Genomic DNA, 22,955 nt, shown 5'->3' with positions numbered 1-22,955 from the left:
GATGAAGTCCATAGTCAAGATGAAGCAGAAGTGCAGTCCACGACCAGGAGGAAAGACGACCCAGCAGGAATCACTCTCACTCAGAGGATGTTGCCCTGGGATCTTTTGTGACCTCTCGGATGAGTTGTCTCTGCGCTCTTGGGGTAATTTTGGGCGGCCGGTCACTCCTGGGAAGGTTCACCACTGTTCCATGTTTTTGCCATTTGTGGGTTATGGCTCTCACTGTGGGTCGCTGGAGTCCCAAAGCTTTGGAAATGGCTTTATAACATTTACCAGACTGATAGATCTAAATTATTTTTGTTCTCATTTCTTCCTGAATTTCTTTGGATCTTGGCATGATGTCTAGCTTTTGACGTGCTTTTGGTCTACTTCTCGGTGTCAGGTAGCTTCTGTTTAAGTGATTTCTTGATTGAAACAGGTGTGGCAGTAATCAGGCCTGGTGGTGGCTACAGAAATTGAACTCAGGTGTGATAAACCACAGTTAAGTTGTTTTTTAACAAGGGGGGCAATCACTTTTTCATACAGGGCTATGTGGGTTTGGATTTTTTTTCTCCCTAAATAATAAAAACATTCATTTAAAAACTGCATTTTGTGTTTACTTGTGTTATCTTTGACTAATATTAAAATGTGTTTGATGATCAGAAACATTTTGTGTCACAAACATGCAAAAGAATAAAAAGTCAGGAATTGAAAACACTAAATATTCAAAATAGAAAATAATATTTCAGAACATAACATTTTGCTGTTTTAAAACCAAAGGTTAAAATAAAAAATTCAGAAAGAAAATTCAAAGGTTTAAACAAATTCAGAACGTTAAAAAACCTCCATTGGGAGTTTAAGTTAAACTCCATGTTTGAAGATGATGATGAAAAAGAAGAAACAAACTTACCTGTTGTTTTCAGGCTTTGTGGGATCTTTTCCTGGTGGAAGAAGAAGACAGAAATACAGGTCAGGCAGAAAAAGAGCACAGGGTGACACCTAAACCAACTTAAGATTATTTTCACCAAGCTAAATCTTTGACATTTCCATCTTATGCCAGAAAATAACTGGTCCATTAAGAACATTTCATTGTTTTTCTCCTCAGCCAATGAACTTGTTCTGTCAATGCAAGCAGACCAGGTAATATTACTCTGACTCAACTATTACGGTATGTGAAGTAGTTTAATCTTTCAACGGCAACTGTGCTCCTGTAATGAGGAGTCTGTTTGGTACACACTCATTTGAGTCATGCAATCAACACACTGAATGAGACAAGAACAAAAATACCCTTTCTGTATCAGGATATCTCAAGAATCCCCATCAGATCAGTAAATGTGTGAATGCTTTAATGCAGGGGTCTCAAACTCCCGCGTCTTCATATGAAAGATTACTGTTAGTGCGGTTGTTGTGTGCAGAGCTGAACGAACCAATCACAGTGAGGTATATGACTCTGGAGGCGGGACATCGACGGGCTGTCCAGTGCCTCCTCACTCATTCATTCGTTCCTCCAATCAGCTGGGCGGAGGAGGAGCCATGAAGTACGATAAATTCGCGTCATAAATTCTCGTGCCACGCTCGGGGAATTTGCTCCTGGCGGCTTGTCAAAAAATGTGTTTCTGTCGCCGCGCCGCGTGTAGGAGGAGCTACCAGCTCCGTCTGTGGATGTCTCTCTTAGAATTAATACACATATGATGTCAAGGAATAGTTTTTTTTTGACGTGCTGACTGTTCCTATTGAATCAGAGCTCCACAACCTGTAGCCGGCCCGCGCGGCGATCCGCTGCTCCCGCCTGTCAACCATGTGATCCTGAGCTTGGCTCGCACCTGCGCGCGCATGTCTGTGAATTTTAAGGTTCACACACTGGCTGTGTCGGCGTGCATTCCAGTCCATGTAAACGCGAGTACAAGTCCGATATTCTGCTACGCGCGTTTGAATAGAACTCCGATGGAAAGCAGCTTCCGAATGCGCACTGATGCAGCCGGCGCGCCCGAGCACTCCACACCTCCAATGAATGGAAGACAAACAGATCAGATTTATTTATTGTGAGGAGTTCTAAAATAATCTCCAAATATGAAATCCTTCAAAGATTTTCTCGTTACCGGGGCTTCTATATCTCACTCTGAAGGAGGCGCTTTTCATAGACATTTGAAACTGAATGAAATAATTAGTTTTCTCTAGTCAGTCAATATGTGGTTTCTTCATTAGTCTGTATCTGCTGTATGGTCATTATTATTATTAATTATTATTATTATTAATGTATTTGTTTTTTATTAATCTCCTCAATGTATTTATTTATTTTATTAGTTAGTTAGTCCTTTTTATTTTGAACAACACATTCATACTTGGTAAAACAAACAAGAGAACAACAACAGAAAATTCTATATAAATTATAAATAAATACATTACACCTCTATTATGTAGTTCGAAATGGAGTAGGAAAAAGTTTAAAAAACATTTTCAATCCTAACCCCTAGCAATATATCTTAAGTTTAATCTTCAATATAAACTATTTCAGAAACGGACATTAACTCCCCTTATTTTTTTATACATATATATCAACACACACAAAGATCTATACACGTCGTTCATTATTTATTCATTATTTTGTGTTAGAAATAAAGATATCTCAGAACACTGTAATGTTTTATCAGTGCTTTTCTTGTGGAAATCCTGATGCGGCCCAGCCTCACCTAGACTCCGCCTCCAGCGGCCCCCGGCTGAATTGAGTTTGAGACCCCTGCTTTAATGGATCAACACAATTGAGATTCTGCAGCAACTCTTCACACATGTATTGGCATGCATAAACCCTTTCAGACTTTCAGCTATTTCAACAATTTTGGTATAAATCAAGAGATTGCTGTTGTCCTTTTTTTTACCATTGTGTTTGTAGGTTTTAAATATTAAGCAAAATTTGACACTTATAGCCCAACTGGAACGAATTAGAAAGTGTTCAACTCTTTCAAAAACATTGTGCTCTTTCAAAATGTGTGCTTACTGTTGGCAAAACTAAATGTTTAACCTGTTAAACAACAGTGTTACCACTTTCTAAATCACAATGACAACAGAAACCTTCGACCAGGAAAGTGCAAATTTTCCCTTCGGTACCTTCCATACATAGTACGTAGAGAGAACTGGACTGAAAAAGTCAAATCTAGTCTCATCACTCCAAATGATTTAGGACCAGAAGTTTGGAGGCTAGTCTCTGTGCTGTTTGGGGTGTTGTAAATAAGTTATTTAATAGGATCCCTCTTGTTTCATGGAATGTTACTCTGAGAGTTGTGTTGTCCTAGAGTTCATAATCTGAAACAAACTTGCCTGTGCACATGTGACTATGGCTTTAACTGCTTCAGTAGTTTACCGAACATGAAACAGGAAACAGTAAATCCCTCATTAATTTAAGCGCTAAGCAAACAACTGTATCATGTTCAGCAATCCCAATGAGCAATTTAAGCTAAAACCTTCAGCACTTTAAGCAAATACCTTCAGCATTTATGAAAATAACTTCAGCAATTTAACCCTTTAATTACTGAGGTTTAGCTCCAGTGTTGATGTTCTTTGAATTACGTAATTCCAACAGATTCTAAAGCAGGGAAAAGCTGCTTTACGCTGATATGCAAGACTTTATAAAAGTGAAGTGTTCATGCACTTCATATAAACCAACTGATTCTAACATGAAGAACTGTCGTTTTTAGTCAAGATGCAACACAAGGAAAATGTTATTTTTTTGTGTGTTTTTACATGCTCTTACCGCATTCTCTCATGATGGAGGACATGTATGGAGTCATTTAGGATAAAAACTGTGTTTCTGAGTATTTCCTTATTCAAATCCCGTTGGATCAAATGCAAATGAAGACCCACGATTTGAAAAAGCTCAAGCTTGTGATGCACCCATTCTAAAGCATCCACTTGCAGACAAACAGATCAATTATCATCTTCATTTTCCTCGTCTGAGCTGCCATCTGGCTAAAACTGTGCAGCTGGATAGCTCGGATATTGTTCATCATTTATTCCTTTATTTTATTTCCATGCTAATTTTAGCTTGGCCTTGTGAGGTGCTACAAGCTAGCAGGAGCAAGCGTAAACAAAGGAAGGCTGGGAAATTAGCGCAGCCAACATCCATGCCAAAAATAACGCCTACAAACTAGATTTAAATTTCCAGTGGGCTCGTGTCTATCCGTCCATTCATTTTCTAAACTTCTTTGACCCTCTCGGGATCACGGGACTACCAGAGCTTAACCCGACCAACTGTAGGTAGGATACACCCTGCACAGGTCGTCAGTTGGTAACAGCCCATCCATCCATCCACCCATCCATCCATCCACCCATCCATCCACCCATCCACCCATTTTCTAAACCGCTTTGTCCCTTTCAGGCTCACGGGGCAGAAAATGTCTAAGAAAGCAACAAAGATTTTTTATTTTGGCGGAAAACTACATAATCATAATCAAAAGACTACTGGGAACAATTTTACAATTTACAAAAAATATATATAGTTGAATGGGACTTTAAATCGTTGCAATAAGTTTCTTTTTACAGCATCACGTAAATGAAAAGTTACGATACTTCTAAGAGCGTGAATGTTAGTGACGGTAGCTGTCGCCAGCGACAACTCTTTTTTTATAGGGTTAAATCGCTTCAGCAGTTACAGCAAAGAGCTTCAGCATCGTCTGCTACCAGACTAGACTCATTTCCTGATTACTTCTTTAACAACAAGCCAAAAGTTGGAAATACATAATTTGTTCAATAATAGAAAGAGAACAGAAACAGCTGAGCAAATGTACAGAAGCATCAGTCAGCATTTCTGCAAAAGTGAATGAATGGACATAAGCTTTCAGGTTTGTTTTAAAACAAGGTAAACCTGTTGTAATAGGTCAGAAAGGTTTAATTTCACTGATGTTTGTTTTCTTCCTTTGGCTTACTTCCAAACTGACACAAAAATAACAGCAGAGGTAAAGTCAATCCCAAAGGTATGACAGAAGAACCCAAAGAAGAGTGAGTGGCCGAAAACAGGAGTGACTCCACATGACATTTAGCTGAATTTAGAGCATGCAGGCTGTTCAGGGCAGAAATATAAAGACACTTTCATGAATACAGTTGGAAGTGGCTGCTTTCAGGCTGCCAGGGATGTGAAAAAAAGACATAAATATTTGATTTCTCCAGTGAAATCTGCAAAGCTCAGTGCTCTTGTTCTTGTACAGAAGTTTCAGGTTGTCTTTCCATCAGGCCGAGTAGCAGGTATTGTTATGGAAAGAATCCATAATGCAACAGGCCTGTGTTCAATAATGAGCAATGGTCCCAAATGCCAAGTAAAATTCATTTCAACAATGATGTTTTTTTTAGAGATAATTTTCAATTTTGAATACAGCTATGAAAAATGGAGTGGTAACTATATTAATCCTGATAAGCTACAGTGATCATTGAAAAAACATGAGACTAACGAGAGTAATGAATACAAATGTAAACAAAATTAACAATGGATGATAGATCATCTTGAGTTTTTGTTGTATCATAGATTCAAAAGGATTTCTTCTAAATGGGGAAATGTACTCGGTCTTTGGCAGTCTCATGACTTCTCTGATCCTTCCAACTCCATTCAAACCCTCATCAGACCACATAAAACCCACATCAGCAACAGTGTAATTCCCAGATTCATAATGTTATTTTCATTTTACTGAAGCTTGGAGATAGAGATAAAAGAATGCAAAATGAATCAAGTTTCAGTTCAGAAAACTGTTCAAACAAAGGTAATCTGATATAACAGAAAGTCTGTTGAGGGAACAACACTTAAGGCGGTCTTCTGCAGATGTTTTCTGATGGCTCTTCAGCCGTCCAGCTCATCACGGACAACCTGGACGGAGTACAGAAGACTGACGCAGGTCTTGGTGGACAGACTTTGTGGTGTGAACAGATCCACCTCCAAGGATGGTGGAATTCCCCAGGCATCTGTCTACAGCTCCCTCATCCATCGACATCCTGGGTAAGAACATTGGGTAGGAACTTTTATAAGAGACTAGACGGGACCATTAACAATGACAGTACAGGAGGGCCCAAAGCAGGCTGAGGAGGTCCACGCTCTGGATGGGGTCAGTCCTGTACAGCTTGGATCACAGCAGGAGTTTACCACAGAGAGGAAGAAGAGGAAGCTGAACAAAAATGACACCAAGAAGTCCATCTCTGTCCTGTGCTGACCTTGAAGTCAGTGAGTCAGGAAAGTGGGAGGAGGAGGGGTTGTGGTTCCATGCTGGAGCACAAACCCCAGCCACTGCAGGTCCATGTCTGCCCTGGAAGGGGGCCACAGTGACAGACTGATGCCCCTTTGCTGTGTGAAGGAGAGTGTTTGATCTTTCCTTTCTTCTGTTGTCAGGTTTTACCATAAGTATCATTGTCAGAACCATCTGAAACTAAATACTGCCACCACAATCCCCAACTCTATCACAACTCATGATTGTAACTACGTTTCTGATTTTATTCAATTTCATGTAAATATGGTTAAGATGTAGTGCATAGTTTTTTTATCTGTTTTTTTTCCTGTCTGGAACATTTTACAATATAGGTCAATCAAAGGTTCTCCTAGTTGTTCCATCTACAAAGATGGGAGGTCTTTGATGTTCATCATGGATATACTTTAACTGCAAGAAACAGAATATAACTAAAATAATCCAGAAAACAACATTTTATGATTTAAAAAAAATAATTTATGTGTATATTGGTGCAGAAAATCATTATTTGGTTTCAAAAACAAGCAAACACTCTGTTCATCGTGAACCCGTTACTTCTACTGAACACCTGGACAACCTAAGATTGTTCAATTAAGCCAATCTACAAGCTACAAATCCTGCAGAGCTCCAAAGGTGCCCCAGCTTAAACCATGTCCAGGCAGAAACCTCCTTCCATCAGTAAGAGCACTGAGGATGAGTATAAAATGATCCTAAGTATGTAGCCTGGCTTTGTAAAAAAAACATTTCAAAGTTCTGGAGCGTTCTAGACAGTCTCTGGACCTCAGTTCAGCAGAGAACCTGTGGAGGAAGTTGAAAGTCTGTGTTTCCCACCAACAGTTCCAAGACATCACAGCTCTTGAGAAGATCTGCATGGAGGAATGGACCAAAAGACCAGCTACAATTTATGAAGGACAACTACAGGAAAGCTTTGATCTCTGTCATTACCTACCAGGGTCATATTGCAAAGTATTGGGGTGATAGTTATTTTCTGCACAATTATTTAACTGAATTCTTTAAAGTCATTTAATGTGATTTCCTGGATTCTTTTACACATTCTGCTTCTCACAGTTAAAGTGCTTCTGACATGTGAATCACAGTCACTTCTCATCCTCATGCTGTAAGCGTCAGAATTTTCCAGAGACCTGCATGGTAAGAATCCAAAAAAATCCAGCTATTTTTACAATAACATGTCTGAATGTTTCATTGACCTAACCATACAATTCTGCAAAGAAAACACCAGTGGCTCTGAAGGAGTTGCTGCTTGCCCCCACCACATCCCCATGAGGGGGTGACATTTAGAAATGCACCACAGGTAGGAGAGATGTCAAACAAGCTTATTTGCATATGGCAGCCAGTGTTTACGCTTGATTTGTTTAAAGAGAATGATTTCCCAAGAGCCACTGGCAGGCCTGTTACTGCTGCCCTCAGACTCGGGGGGACAGCGGAGCCCCCAGCTGTACAACCTGCTTCTTCTGCCCCCGTCAGAATGAGCTGGCTGGCTAACCGTTCACATCTATCTCTGTCCATGAGTCTGTGCAACTCCACTCCATCCATCTGCAGCCTCCTCCTCCTCCCCAACCAGTCAGCCTGCAGCTTCACAGCTCTAAAGACATCTCTCGTCAAGCAGATCACCATCCACTTCATTTACGTCAACCCATACTTCCTTCAGAGTCAGGAGACTGATGGACAACATCTCTACAATTATATCACAGCTAATTAACCGAAAAAAAATATGCATCTGTTAGGAGAAATGTGCTGTTTTTACTTATTTTTTATTCTTTAGTATTGCACAAATTCTCATGCAGAACTATAAAGGTTATCAAAATCTAAATGACAATTAATATTAATGAACCTGATATGTCCTGACATGGCTTCAGTGTGAATTATAGTTTTTTCAAAACATTTATTATTACGAGACTCTGAAGCAGTTAGCTGGGGGTAGGACTGCTGCGCAAGAAACCTGGGTTTGTTTCCCAGGGGTGCAATGAGCTTCATCCAGTGTGGCTCCTTAGGAAGGACCATTTATGCTACTGCTATGCCACTTTAAGCTAACTAGAGAGCACTGGGGAAGAACATACAAGACGAACCAACACTGTGGGAGGAAGGGTAACCAAACCCTAAATCAACTTTTTCTTGTCTGTTGACTTCTATAAATGAGGCTTTAAAAGTGCTCTCTGTTTGTCTTTGCAAAATTCTTGACAAATTAAAATAAACTTGTTTAATTCTTGAAAATATAGCCAAAACAGGTTGAAACGAGGTATTACATTTGAATTCTGTGATTGGTCAAACCATTTAAGTCCCACATCATTTTAGAAGTCTGACATCATGATCTGCGGCTCCAGTAAGGATAGCAGTCCTGTTCCCCAGCCCACAACATCCCTAGCCCAGAGAAAATACAGGGTTGTATCAGGAAGAGAATAAACTCTGCCAGACCACCTGTGAATCAGTGGAAGCCGATTCGCTGTAGCGACCCCTGATGGGGTGTACTGAAAGGTCAATAACAACATATTACAACACTCGTTTGATTGTTCTGACGCTGACAAATAAAGGTTATCTTAAACTAAAGGTCCTCAGGGACTCATAGCTTCTTCTTTGTGGAATCAAACAGTGCTGCAGAAACTATGTCTTCAAGTTGGTGATTTTGTCTGAGAAAGTTTTTGTGTTCAAGAGTTTGAACTTCTGTAAATCTTTGTCTCCCTTATTGGGGGGAGAATTTCTTCGGCCATTATTTGAATCAAGAATTTAAAATTCTAAAAAAGTAGAAAAAAAGGACACTCAAACCTGCTAGCCCTTTTACCCAAAAACAGCCAGCAGCTTGTCCAGCTATCCCTGCATTAGGGTTGTTGCATCCTTCAAACAGCGGTGCAGCAGCCTGAGCTTACCAATGACAACACTTAACCAACGTTGATATGTGCAAAAGGTCAAATTCAGATTGTTCTTAAAAATGATTATAATAATGTAAATGTAGTCAACATAACTCAAACGCAGAATATTGAGTTTTGTTCTGCAGGAATAACAAATATATTTGTGTTTATTTGTTTTCACTTGTATGTCCTTTTACGGAAATACAAAACTTTGATATGCCCATTTCTAGAATTTTCTTTCACTGTATTTTGATTTTCATGATTTTGCTCCTTGTCACAGTGATGACTTCAAATGTTTAGAAAGAGAAAGGACAAATCTTCTTCAGCCTGAGGAAACAACAAGAGTCAGAAACATTTCTATTTCCATGTGCCTCAAAGGCCACTTTACCGTAGGAACTGCTTTGCTGTTTGGTTGAAACAGAGAGTGCAAATAGGCCTCGGTGCAGGGATCAAATATAAAAGGCTGCAACATGGAAGCTTTTCAGGATCAACAATGAGATTCATGGATAAAACTCACCAACTGAGGAGGAAATGGATGGAAATAATACTGACAACAGTCCCATTACGGACAAAACAGACTGACAGTTGAAGCAAGATGTTTCCCGCTGTTCAGTCTTGAATTTTTTTCTCCATTTCCTGCCTCTTTATCCAATTTGCACACCCCCTCCCTCTGTCCCCCTGCGCCTCCGCTTATCCCTGTTAATCTAGATTTGCCATGTGGCCGAGTCAAAGCTGGATGGACACGGCTTTGCACAGTTTATTCGTCTCCATTTTGTTTGTCCTCACATAAGAGAGGATGTCAAGCCCAACAGCTCACAAAAAAGTGTTTTGTCCTTCCTTTCATAAAAGCCTGGCAGGGTTTTAGACAAATCACAATTCACTGTCTCTGTTTGGCTGTCATAGATCACACTGAGGTGAAGGAAGATCTCACTAGAATCTCACTGAGAAGCTCCCAAACACTTTTCACATTGTTCAGGTTACAAAATTCAGTTCCAGCCTGCAGACGACCTCAAGAGGAGAACTCAACTGGGATTTTTCTGAAGGACTGGGAGAGTTTTTGTGTAACATTAGAGCTCAGTGATTTCTGCTGATTGGGGTCAGAGGCTTATGAGGTTGTGTCTGACCCTGCTTAGTTGCCACACACACCTGAGCACACACGCACAAGCATACACAAGTGCACACATATCTGGATTACCTTCAAAACTGCAAAGTCAGATTTATGAGACGAAATAATTTGTCTTGCAATAAAAACCTAAAAAGAACAACAACAACAATAAAGGCCTGGTGTCTGTGGGCTGCCCACCACATACAAGAACAACATATGGATCCTCAAGAAGAAGTGGGAGGGAGTAAAAACATTGAGGTATATCTTTTATAAAGTGCATCATTCTATTCTCTATCAATCTTCCTATTTTGCTTGAAGTTGAAACTTCCAAAGTTATATTTTCTGGCCACTTTTAGCGTTCAGCTTGCCTTGTTTGATTGTAACTCCCTTCTTCATGAAATACTTTTCAATGCTAAGTGATGATGAATATCTCTAAGCCTTTTTTTGTTTGTTTTTAATGTATTATGATTCTTCTCAAAATAAGAATAAGGAGGAAGACATTTGCTCATCTAGCTGAGGTGACCCGAAGCCTCCAGCAACCTGACCCCAAGCAGAAAAAACAACAGAAAAGGAATCATTTAAAAATTATTACACCTTCCATCGCACTTCTTCAAAGTCCTTCAGAAGAGTGATATAAAAATGTAAAACGTTTAAAAGATGGATGGAACAGTGATGCTGTGTAACCAAGAGATGAAAACGCTTTTTCTTCCAGGCAGAAATCACCTTTGTCGTCTTACTGGATGAATTGTTTTAATATGTACATGCTAAAAAACATTTCTATGCACATTTCAAACATTAATGTTATTCATGTAGACAAGCAAATAGTAGTAGTCAGATGCTGCTACATCTGGGCACACATTGTTTCTGACAGCAGCACAGCATGTAAGAAAACAAATTCACAAATTCAGTAAGGAAGATCAACGAGATCTTCAGATACGCTGGGTTTCTGATTCTTCACTCCACACGTCACTCATTGATTAGTCCTCCCTGTGAGCCAACAGCTCGCGTTCTTCACAGCCAATCACAATCAAACCCCTGATCTTAAATCCATAGAAGCCTCAACCTCAATTCCTGTTTCTCTGTTAAATCTTATAATCACAATTTCAAGAATTTGTTGTAAATATATTCAGGAACAGTTTTTTCATAAGAAAGTGGACACATGCTACTCACTTCAGGAACTGATGAATTAACTGTAGGAGAGACAGACTGAAGTGAAAGTAGAGGGCATACATATTTTATTATTATTATTATTATTATATTATCCAAGTCTACACAGAAATTGTTGGGAGAGTTCAGAGAAACAAAACCTTAAAACATGGCTTGAGGCTCAACGCTATCTAACTCATACATAACTTCTTTTCAGGAAAACAAGCACCCACATCCACACAATCACACAAAAGCACATATAACCATTGTCTGCACAAACCTGCACACAGATCCACACTGACAACTGCACACACTACATATACAAACTAACTTCTACACAGATGTGTGCACCCCCCACCACACACACAAAGATATCTCATATATCAGGTACATCAACATCTGTGATTGTGCAGAGGTGAGCAGGCAGGTGTGTTCAGGTGAGTCTGTGTGTGAAGACTGGCCAAACAAATGTCCCTCTAGCTCAGGTGTAACACAACCCCCGATTCATGGGTCACAGGGATGACCCTCGACACATGGACGGGGGGCCACCAAAGAGCCAAAACACCCGAGACACGTGCACCAGCAGCTGGACCCTCCCACACGGCGTGGGACTGAGGATCACAGCGTATTTTAGTGGATTCATCATCTGTCTACTGCTTATAATAAAGCTATAGTAACAATGTCATTTACCTCAATAAAGTTCTATTCTGTTCTGTTCCAAATATAGGCAGCAGAATCATCCTCTTGATAAAAACATGTTTTTCATGAAGAAAAAATATTTTAGCAGATATGTGTGTTAAACTTCCAGTAAAAACAGAAACATGTTGATGAAGTTGACCGTTAAAGACTCTTAAAGATTACTTCTCTAAAGTGGTGTTTTTATTGACAAGCATGAGTGTATATTTGATTTAAACTTAGACATTCCCAGTTTTCTTGATTCCCAAACAGCCTTTGTTCTCTGAGGTTCAAACAAGCATGTGGGCTCAGACGAGGATTACTACAACAACAAAAATGTTCATTTTTTTTTCTTTGTCTGCTATGTTTTTGACATGTTCTTACTTCTTTTCCTCCTCTCCTTGCTTTGGAGCTGATTCCTCTCAGCCGTTCTCCTGCCTTTTTATTCAGCTGCTCCTCTGCCAGACTGTGCCAGTACCCTGTTGGACTTCTCTGCCTCAACTCTCTGTGAACCTTTTGTTCTTGTGGATTTTGGAACATTTTTCATCCCTGACCATGTACTGGATTACCCCCCCGCACCCCCTACACACACCTCTGCATCAGCTGTGAGCTTCTCTGGATTGAAACCTCGAACCAGCCTACAGATTTCCACAATAAGATCTCATCTCTCCCGGAATTGGTTCTTCACATCAGAATTTCTCCCGACCATGTCAGATATCTCATGGACCCCCCCTCCAGACACACACACACACACACACGCCTGCACTGCATGTCCACCACATCCCGACATTTGACATTAAATCATTCCATGGGGTTTAGATTTGTGGCGCCCTTGATCCTCACACTTTATACCTTCACATAAGTTGTTCTTTGACTGTTTAACCCTTAAACACCTGAGGCGGCACCAGTGATGCTTAAACACAAAATCTTTAACTTACTGTAACTTTTCAACCGTTAACACGGACAACGTAATTCCTCCAGAATCTACAGGAATTATTCTGTTAACAGTTGAAAAGTTACAGTAAATCAAAGCACATCAACACTGTAACTCCGGTGTTAAAAGGTTAAATTATTATGTCAAAGAACATTTTCCCACCTCCAGTAAAGATACCATTAACTCTCAGACCCTAAACATCAAAAACTTTAGGCTTTACTGGGTGTAGAAGTTGAAAAAACCTCTGTGAGAACTCAAACACCACAAATTACTTTAGAAAAAATCCTGGACCTTTGACACTTCATTTTGATACATTCTGGATGCAACACATTACTATATGATATGGTTGTCACAAAATATAAACTTTAAAGCAATTTGAACCAGAGAGCTAAAAGAAATGAAAAGCTCTTTAAGAAGCAAAAGTCATTGAATGAAGGTGGCAGGTTCTGCGTGTGGGAGCTGACCTGTTCCACTGACTCAATAAGCATTCAATAACTTCTTCACTTTAAATGTCAAGACGAGCTCTCCTCTTCAGCTCATCTTCATTTTGGCTCACCATTTATTTCATGGATTCGCTCAAGAGGACCCCCTTGTGTACGGGGTGGGTGGTTCAGGGAGATGATGACTAATGAAGTGTTTCAGCATTTTGTCAACCAGAGCTTCTAACAAAATAACATTCATGTTGCTATGGACAGAAAACTAAGAAAAAAAAATCAATACCTTGTGGCGAAATCTCATGACTGCTCGGTAGGGCTGTGGCCCAAACTCCTCCTTATTGGGTCTTCCATTGATGCCAAGCACAACAAGCCCCAACAGCAGCACTGGCAGCGACCATTGCGCAGCCGTCTTCATTGCTGCTTTCCTGTCAAAAAAACAAACAGAAGCTGTGAATTCATTTTAGCAACAAACTGAACGGTCAGCCAACAAGACACTGCTGTGAATGCCCTGCTGTAAAAACACAAAGCAGTTTCCCTCGTGTGGGACTAATAAAGGTTTTTTTATTCTCTTTTTAATTCATCGGGAGCACTGTAATTAGTGTGGACAATGAGAACCCAGCATTGCTGCTGATTTAAAGTGGAGCTATCAATGTGTGTGTCCACCACACTCAGCGAGGAGATTAGATCTGCTTCTAAATCAACTGTGAGGAAAATCACGTCATGGGAAAATCAAGATAAAGAAGACAAAGAGCCAATATTTTAGGACAATTAAAGTGAGAGCTGAGGATTCATTAGGGTGGGTGTCAAAGTCAGGAAACAGTGATGTAGTGGAGTGATAAGATCTTTAACAGCCTGCTTACACCCTCAAAGATGCAGCGTAAAATGAAAAATAATGACACACACGCTGCTAAAACAACACATTTCAGTAATTCATTATATACGTTATGAATGATTCTGGCCTTCACTTGACTGTGAAAAGAAAAGAGGTTTAGGTTTGTGAAGGAGAGAAAATGCCTGTCACTGAGACACATCAGCATTCAGACAGGTGATGTCAGTTCTTTCAAACTGCCAGACACACTTTAACAACGCACACTCATCTGTTTCATGCTGTAAGCTGCATTTCTATTTGACAATGTTTCCTCTTTTTGTCTTCAAACCTGTTTTTCACAAACAGATCGAGTTTGACTCCATTTTAGTTTTTGACTTCCAGTCAAACACTTAGTCAAACTTCCAAACCATGTAAAATAAAACAACAACAAAAAACACATCCTCTGCTCGCCATACATGAGTGAAGGAAAAACACTGACAGCTGGTTAGTGACCTTGTTTCCTTGGTCTTCTGGAAGACAACAAAGGTGCTGACTTGGCCGTCTTGCTAGGCCACAGTGGAGGTCATGGGGTTTCAGCAGCAGAGCGGCATGTCACTCTGACGGTCAGGCAGACACTGAGCATGTCACCTTCATTTTTCTGACGTTTTTTTCTCTTCCGGACTTGAATGGCTTTAAATGAAACCACAACTATATTACTAGGAAGAATCAACAACATAAACCTGTTAAACCTTTAAATCCTGGTTGCTGCTGCTGTGTCTGCCTAAGCACACATGAGGCACCGCAGAATGGCTTTCTTCCAGTCAGGTGTATTCTGAATCCTTTGGTCCAGAGTCCACTTAATTTGATCTGAACCGAGTCCTGAACCTTGTGTTTGGTCTTTATTCACGCTGCCGTCAAGCAGACTTTTCTGTTATGAACCAAATCCTGTAAACAAAACCATGTGACTAAAGATCTCCTCAGTCATTGTTCAGGAATTATGAGGGCGGGGCAAAGCATTTACAGTCAGAAATTAATGAAGTTTTGCGCTTTGCAATCTTTGTCAGATTGACTGATTAAAACTTTGTGTTTCGCTCACCAATTTTAAACGTCTGTGTCAGTGTCAGGTTCAACACTTTTTACTGATACTTTGGTACAGCAGAGACATGCTACGAGACGGTTACTGAGGGGACAACGGCTATGAAGTTAGGACCACCAGTGTTTCTGACAGACAGATTGTTGGGAAAACAGTGAGAGAAACTTTGTATCACATTTAAAGTTTCTTCAATCCTGCAATCATCTGGCCACATTTCAATGAGTTGCTGTGCCTCATCGTTGTGGTGTCATGACATTGTATTTAGGAGAATTCTGTTATGGAACTAGAGGATAGCTTTAATGATGACATCACAGCAGCACCAGACGTGTGCAGCATAACGAGACACAGAAACGCAAGAAATGTTTTCTGATGTGTTAAAATAAACATTCTGACAAGTGAGATGTTGGACCCTTTGTTCTGTCTGAAAACACGACAATCAGTGCTTTACTGCTTCATTCTAATCAAGCTGTTTACATCACAGGACCACCTACGGCTACAGTGCCATTCTGGTCCAGTTGTTTTGTTAGCATGGATCATATTCAGACTGAGGAATCTCAGAGAGAACCGAAGCTCAGTTTGATCGGATACAAACTTAGATTACCACGAAAGCTGGATCTGAGAGTGGTTCCTGGTCCAAGACCAGTGGTCGCTTGAGTATATTCAGAATGAACATTTCTTCTGGGTTATCGGGGAAAACAAACTCTGCTTCACTTTAAGAGAACCAAATGTGTCTGAATACACCCATAGTCTTAAGGGTTGGGTTCAGAATTACCACCATTCCTTTTGTACAGTATTCAGTAAAAAATATATGTTGCCAAACAAAGAGCATTTGACTTGTTTTGTTGTTGACTGTTTAGGGACAATCATCTAACCTGTAAACAAAGAAATAACTGTTGAAATATTCGTTTGACCTTTTAAAAGCAGCATTGTCTCAGTAGGTCAAAGGTCAGGTGAACCAGAGTTCTTATCAGTGAAAGCTCTGAACCAAATTCAAAGCAAAAGCTCAGTGTAGACCGTTGTTTTTATAGACATGTTGTTGCACATGCAGAACATTCAACTGATTCCTGACTATCAAATTGACACCCCTACATAACCCATCCTCAGTAGATCTGTGATTCACAAGTAGCTCTTGTTGTTAAAAGACATCCCTTCCATTCTGATACATTGAACTAACAGTTGGAGTCATGCAGGAGAACTAAATTAAAACTAGATTATTCAATATGTACACTTAGCTGTGAGGAATTGAGAAACCAAAAATGTAAATGTGATAAACAGTATTGTGTACAGGGAAATGTGCATTCTCATGCCTGGATAATGTCTTAAACAGGAAGACAGTGGACTCCACGTGCAGCAGGTTTATTAGTTCAGACAGGAATGAGGCACAGTTAAAATCAACAAAGCTAGATCAGGGTGAGACAGGCAGAGGTCAATCACGAGCATGGGATCGTCCAAGAAGAGACTATGTCAGAGTCCAGGCGAGGGTCAGGGCAGGCAGCAAGCCAACAGATGAAGCAGGGTCAGAAACAGAAGATCAGGTCCAGATAGAAACACTCAGTAATGCAGGCAGAGTGCCACAAACAACACTTCACATAGAGCCTCACGATGCTTAACCCATAGGAACTAGGGGTGTAACAGATCACGGATAATCCATGGTCCATCCGTCCACAGATCATCATCACACACACACAACACATGCAGCCGCTGCGTTCCTCGCACACATTATTACAATCAGTTCTGTCCACACCAAATGCAAGTGGCGTCATATTCATGTACTGTACATCATCTTTGATTTAACATGCGTCAAAGTTGCTTCATGACGTTTATCCAAATGTTTTTGATGGAAGCTCCTCCCACCGCGAGTGGGAGGAGCTTCCATCAAAAACTTTTCTCGAGCTCGTCATGGATGACGTGCATACAGAAAGATCAAGTTAGAGCTGAATAAATTGTAACACATCTCTGTATTTGGGTTCAGATCTTCCTGTGAGGGGCAGCAGCTATCCCACAGCTGCTGCTCCGGTACAGGGACTTGCTGTCAGGGAGAAGGGACTATGGCAAGCCCAAAGGATCAAAAATCCTTTGGAAAAGTGGTCATGGCAGTGTCTCCTCTGCACATGTACTATGGATAATAATAATTATTTGAAATATTGAAATGGTCCCAAAGTTGGTTTCAATAATACAATTAATACAAAAATAAATAAATAAATAAAAATGAAAGTTTAATTTTAACTTCTTTCATTTAAGATTTAATTAGGACATTGGGAAGAGGCGCAGTGTTACATCAATCATTCTTTTCTCTCAGTTTTTGTAGATTTATTCTCCAGACATGTAAACGTAATCAGAAACTACATGTTTTTACATGTTTATTTATGTTCAACGTTCAAAGATGTCTGAGTGTATATTTATGCTTTGAAGTTCTTTATATATGTTTTTTCAAATCTATGTTTTTCAAAAAAGTAATTTTACGCTTATATTTTCTTGTTTTTGCCCATTTTTTTTCAATTCACTTTTTACTGATCTGAAAAATGATCCGAACCATGACCTTAAAACTGTGACACAATCCGAACTGTGAGTTTTGTGATCCATTAAGGGGCTTTCACTCCAAAACCAATTTGCGCAACAAATTTGGGTGCATTCTGTCAAACTTTAGGTATTTACATTTTGGCTGCTCCGCCCAATTCACACCGCGTCGCTCAAATCAAGCTGCTGCCAGACCTTTCGCTCATATCGCACCGGGGGACTTCAATTCGCCTCAGACCGCGCCTGTATCATTGATTGGCATTGTGGCGCACGAATCGCGTTCAGTGTGAATGCACCTTTTCACCCCTAATAAGAACCCATGGTGACATCAGTGTCCCAGAAAAATACTAGAAATGGGTTCTGTGATCCTCTTGGTTTGTGGTGCATTGCACATGATTTTATTCATTGGGTCTGGGTCTTGATGGGTTAAGAAGCAGGTGGGGGATTGTCAGATCAGAGTCAGGTGAGTTTGTATTCTGGAGACTTCTCCCGTCAGTGACCAGAGGGGGAGTCAGAGCTCTGACTCCTGCCAAGCTCACCACATATTCTCCAAGCTTCCTAAATAAAAGACTGCATATGGATCCATCTGACTTGGACTCTTAGCAGACATAAACAAACGTTCAATAAACTTGTTCAATAGACATAGACAATGGACCAGATATAAACAGTGGATCCAAAAACATATTTTTGGCACAAATGGAACACCATGCAGCCCAGCTTCAGCCAGACTCTGCCTTCACTGGCCCCAAGGTAAATTGAGTTTAAGAACCCTGAGCTAAACACACCTGATCCAGGTAATCAGCAGCAGATAAGGCAGGGTTTCTGAAAAACCGCCAGGAGGCCGGCCCTCGAGGGCTGACTTTGGACACCCCTGGTATAAACCCTGTTAAAGCACTTTGCATGATGTCCATGTTCAAACACATTGTATTTTAGATGCAGCTTTGCTGTAACTGTGTGCAGGGTCTGGTAATTAGCCAGCTGAAGTTGTCAAAATCTGATTCTCTGCTTTATATATTTATATATATTTGCTCATTTAAAAAGAAAACCAATTAAAACATTTTCAAAAGAGGAAAAATTGTTTGTCAGAGTCTTTGGGTTTCATGACTCACTGCCTTTGCCTTGCAATACAGCAACTCTAAACAGCAATTTGTTTGAAATGAACAAACGCTCATCAGTTTGTATTGTCTGTAAACAACAGAAACATGAACAGACCTGAGCAGACCTTATCAATTTGCGAGTCTTAATATCCAGCCTGAGGGAACAGGCCCCCCAAACTTCACTTGACTCCTTCCATTACCCCAACCCACAATTCAGAGTATTTCTCACAATATTTAAAGCTCTCATAATCTGGCCGCCCCTCTACCTTACTGACCTGATTCCATCAGCAACCTCTCTACAGAGCTAGAACCTTCTCTGGAGCTCCCACCCAGTGGATTTGAGTTCAGCAGCAAATCAACTGTTACCCCAACAGTTAAAAAGTTACAGTAAATCAAAGAACATAAAAACTGGAGCTCCAGTGTTAAGGGGGTTAACTAGCAGACGAGCTGGACCGATGGTCACTGACTTCATACGTATCTGAAACGACTGAAACCAAAGATTATAAATCTAAAGGACGAGTGGCGGCTGAGATGATTAAAAGCTCAACACAGGTGTGATCAGGACACAGAAAGACCACATGACAGAATACTCTGCACAAAGATGAACGGATGACAAAAAATGACATTTTAGTTTCTGATCAAAACAAACCAGTCTCTTTGTCCAACATCCTGATCTCCATCTCAGAGTACACACAGACCACAGCATGGACGGACAGCCGCTTGTTTTTACTGTCTTCAAATACAGTTGATTTAGCAGCTTTGAGGAAAGTCATTTCCCTTGCTGAACTGTTTGAACCAACACTTGTGTGAAAAAGTTAGTTTTGTACAAAGCCCAGTTACTTTGAATGAAAGCTAATTGCTTGTGCTGTTCCTCTGTGATTCCAACACAAAGGTAGAGATCTTATGTCAGAGAAAAAACAAGGACCAAGTGAAGTGCAGCCTGAACAAGCAAGGAGATCCAAACAATGAGAGGAATGCCAGTGATGGAATGGTAGTGAGAGAAAATAAACGTTATGGCAAAATTAAATCAGATGAAAATGATTCTTGTGAAGAACAATACAACACTCAAGGATGAAACACTTCACATTTTTACATCAGGTTTGCAAAGCCGTGTTAATATTCTTGTAAAAGGCATCATGCAGTTCCAGTTACGTTGAATAGCTGCGCATTAGACCTGAAAGACATCGCTTTGTTGTAGAGGTCTCAAGGATATTTGCAATGGATGCACCTAACAGCAAGTGACCATTCATGCCTTCACAACCTCTGAACTGCATTTCAATGATCTGATTTTATTTTAAGACCAAAATGTCTTTTCTTGAGAGAAGAAAATTAATTCCTTCTATGTGCAAAACAGCTTTTATTTCCACTCTGCACCAGCAAATATTTGGTTGTGCCTGTTTTTTAATGCTGTGCATTAGCATCTGTAATGGGATGAGAATGTATTCAGGTAACATTTGTGATCAGGTCTCCAGTGTGTCTAAAATATAGGAAGTGTCACAGCTTTTAGCTTTATTCAAACGGCTCAAAAGCCTTAAGAAATGTAAGACAACTCACATTCTTTAAGGAAAAAAGGAGTCTGACATCTGTCACCTATGAGTGTAAATCAAAGACAACTGTACGGTCCATCATCAGCGCTGAACTAACTCACATTTTTTAAACAGTTTTTCAAGTTCATCTAGTCACAAGCTACTGAGTTCAGAAAATTGAAGCTGTTAGAACCCTTTCATAAAAACAAACTTTTATTTTCTTTCATCTTTGACCTGAGGCTACAGGAGACACATTTGTTCTGAACCCCAAAGCAAGGAATCCTAATGTAAACTATAACATTCAAGGGTCCATACCATAAGAAAAACATCTTTTTGAGCTTTTTATGTGTATTTTACTTCTCAATCATCACCATAAAGTGTGCATTTATTCATCCATCCATTAACCTTTAAAAAATGTAATGCTTATTTTCGTGGGAGAAACGAAGACACACTCTGGAACAGGGGTCCTAAACTCGCGGCCCGCGGCTGAATTGAGTTTGAGACCCCTGGTCTAGAATGACATCATGTAGCGCCATGTGCAGTCTCAGGAATCGAGGCGTTTTACTTCCGGGTAGAAAAAAAAACTAATGAATATAACTATTTCATTACAAAAATTGTTTTTTAGTGTTCCAAAGGTAATATATGATCATATATATGGATATAGTTCACTCTAAAAGGATTAAGAAAATCATGGTATGACCCCGGTAAAATATCTCACCTGATCTCCTCTAATCTTTGCTCTGACTTTTGAAATGCAATATTTTTCACTCTGGGAATGATAAACAATGTCTTGAGAGGCCCACAGCTGCTTTTCAAAATGAGTCTGTTTGTTGCTGTTGTTGTTTATTCATTTAGAACACGGGATGTTTCTGACAGAACTTTCCATGCACCCTGTCTCAGATTTTCTCTGGATGCACATGCATTATTCCTGCTGTTGGGTTGAGTTTCTGCAACAAAATGACCTCGGTAGATTTATTTTTCTGGCTTGAAAAGCTTTATGGCATTCAGCCCTGAATAAAAGCGTCTGTCATGACCCTCTCCGTAGGCAAATAGCAAATAGGCACATGCTCCTAGCATTAGCAATGTCACTTTGGACTGCTATTATATGTAGTTAAGCTTTAACTGCAGCTAAAGAGACTGACACAAAGAAAAGAGAGAAGCAAATCCCTGCAGACAATATCAAATTTTGATGACAAAGATGCTGAATCTGACAAATGAACCTTTGACACAAAAACCTGTTAGAGCATCACGGACCTGATCAGGTCATTTGCAGCAGAATTAACCCCATTCTCTATGTAGCAACAGCTGTTTATAATAGTTCATGCAGACAACGGCCATGTTGGTTTGAATGAAAGTGGATTAGCATTGTTAGAATGTGACAGTGACAGTGTAGACATCATTCTGAGTGCATCTGCCAGCTCATCTACACACATTAAAAATATTCTGTGGTCCTGAAGAAAAGTTATAATTTCTTTCTTAAAGCAAGTAAAAGAAAATATTGTTGCTACTTTGTGTTGCTCAAGAACAATAAAGGCTTGTGTGAACACCCCTATAATTATAATCACATGCAGAGTTTGTAGTGAAGAAGCCTCATGGCGTTCATTTTTCACTGTGGATTTGAAATGTTTTTGATGGATGTTTAAATTTTTTTGTTGTATGAAAGAAACTTTCAGAAATCAGAGCTGTTTCTTAAAAAATACACTCAGGGTTTCTGAACTTTAAAGCACATGAAGGTTTCTCCATCACTGACATGTCCAGGGGAACTCAGAGATAAAGCGAAATCAATGTCCTTATTCCTTCTGTCTTTGCCAAAAAGCCCAGTTAATAAGTAAAGCACAAGTAACCCATTGTCGATAAACACCTTTTACTTTTCCTGGAAAATGATCCAAGTAAGTAATGAATTAAAAGTGTAAGGAGTTCAAACTCTAAGAAAAAGTCTGAAGATTCTAGTAGTTTGTTTGAAATGTCTATAATAGCAGCTGACTGTCAAGCTGGTTAAGATTAAATTGATACTTTCTTTTTTTAATTCAGTTGATATCTGAGTTTAAATTTAGCTTATTAAAATATTTTGCGCATAAAGTTTTTTTAATCATTTTATTTCATTGTGTTTTTCAGAGTTGTTCTGCCCTGCAGCCAGCAAATACCATTTTATTCAACTCTGTTGGAAAAAAAGGGAAGAGATTCTTTCATGATTAGTCATTTTTGATTGATTGATTGATTGATTGATTGATTGATTGATTGATTGGTTTGTTTCAAGCATAGATAGAAAAAATACAAGACAAAACACATTTATTTTAAACTCATTACAGAAACAATGACATGCATTGATTAAAAAATAGAAAATAAACAAAAATAAAACACACTTATGTCCCATTTGGTTCATTCATTTTTTGAGATAATTAACTAAAGTCAGTAGAGTTTGATTGATTGCTTGAAAAGGAGTTGGAAGAAGTGAACTTATATAATCCCACCCCTACTTAATTCCTTCATTTCACTGTTTTGCATATTTATGTAATCCGGTTGTTGTTGTTGTTGTTTTTTTGTTTGTTTTTTTTT

General features: G+C 39.6%; 1 protein-coding gene across 1 annotated transcript in view; it reads right to left on the bottom strand.

Annotated features, from left to right (window-relative positions):
- Positions 1–22,955, bottom strand: part of fstl5 (follistatin-like 5) — a 219,971-nt gene that overhangs the window by 172,685 nt on the left and 24,331 nt on the right. The window contains exons 2-3 of the mRNA XM_024270241.2: positions 13,642–13,783; positions 890–920 (exon numbers count right to left, since the gene is read on the bottom strand). Of these exons, the coding sequence (XP_024126009.1) occupies positions 890–920; positions 13,642–13,773 (163 nt within the window). The 5' untranslated portion in view covers positions 13,774–13,783. The remainder of the gene's footprint in view (positions 1–889; positions 921–13,641; positions 13,784–22,955) is intronic.

This window comes from Oryzias melastigma, linkage group LG2 (assembly GCF_002922805.2).
Source record: "Oryzias melastigma strain HK-1 linkage group LG2, ASM292280v2, whole genome shotgun sequence".
Classification (NCBI taxonomy): Eukaryota; Metazoa; Chordata; class Actinopteri; order Beloniformes; family Adrianichthyidae; genus Oryzias; species Oryzias melastigma.
Note: the sequence above shows the minus strand (reverse complement) of the source record. Positions and strands in the feature narration are given on the sequence as shown.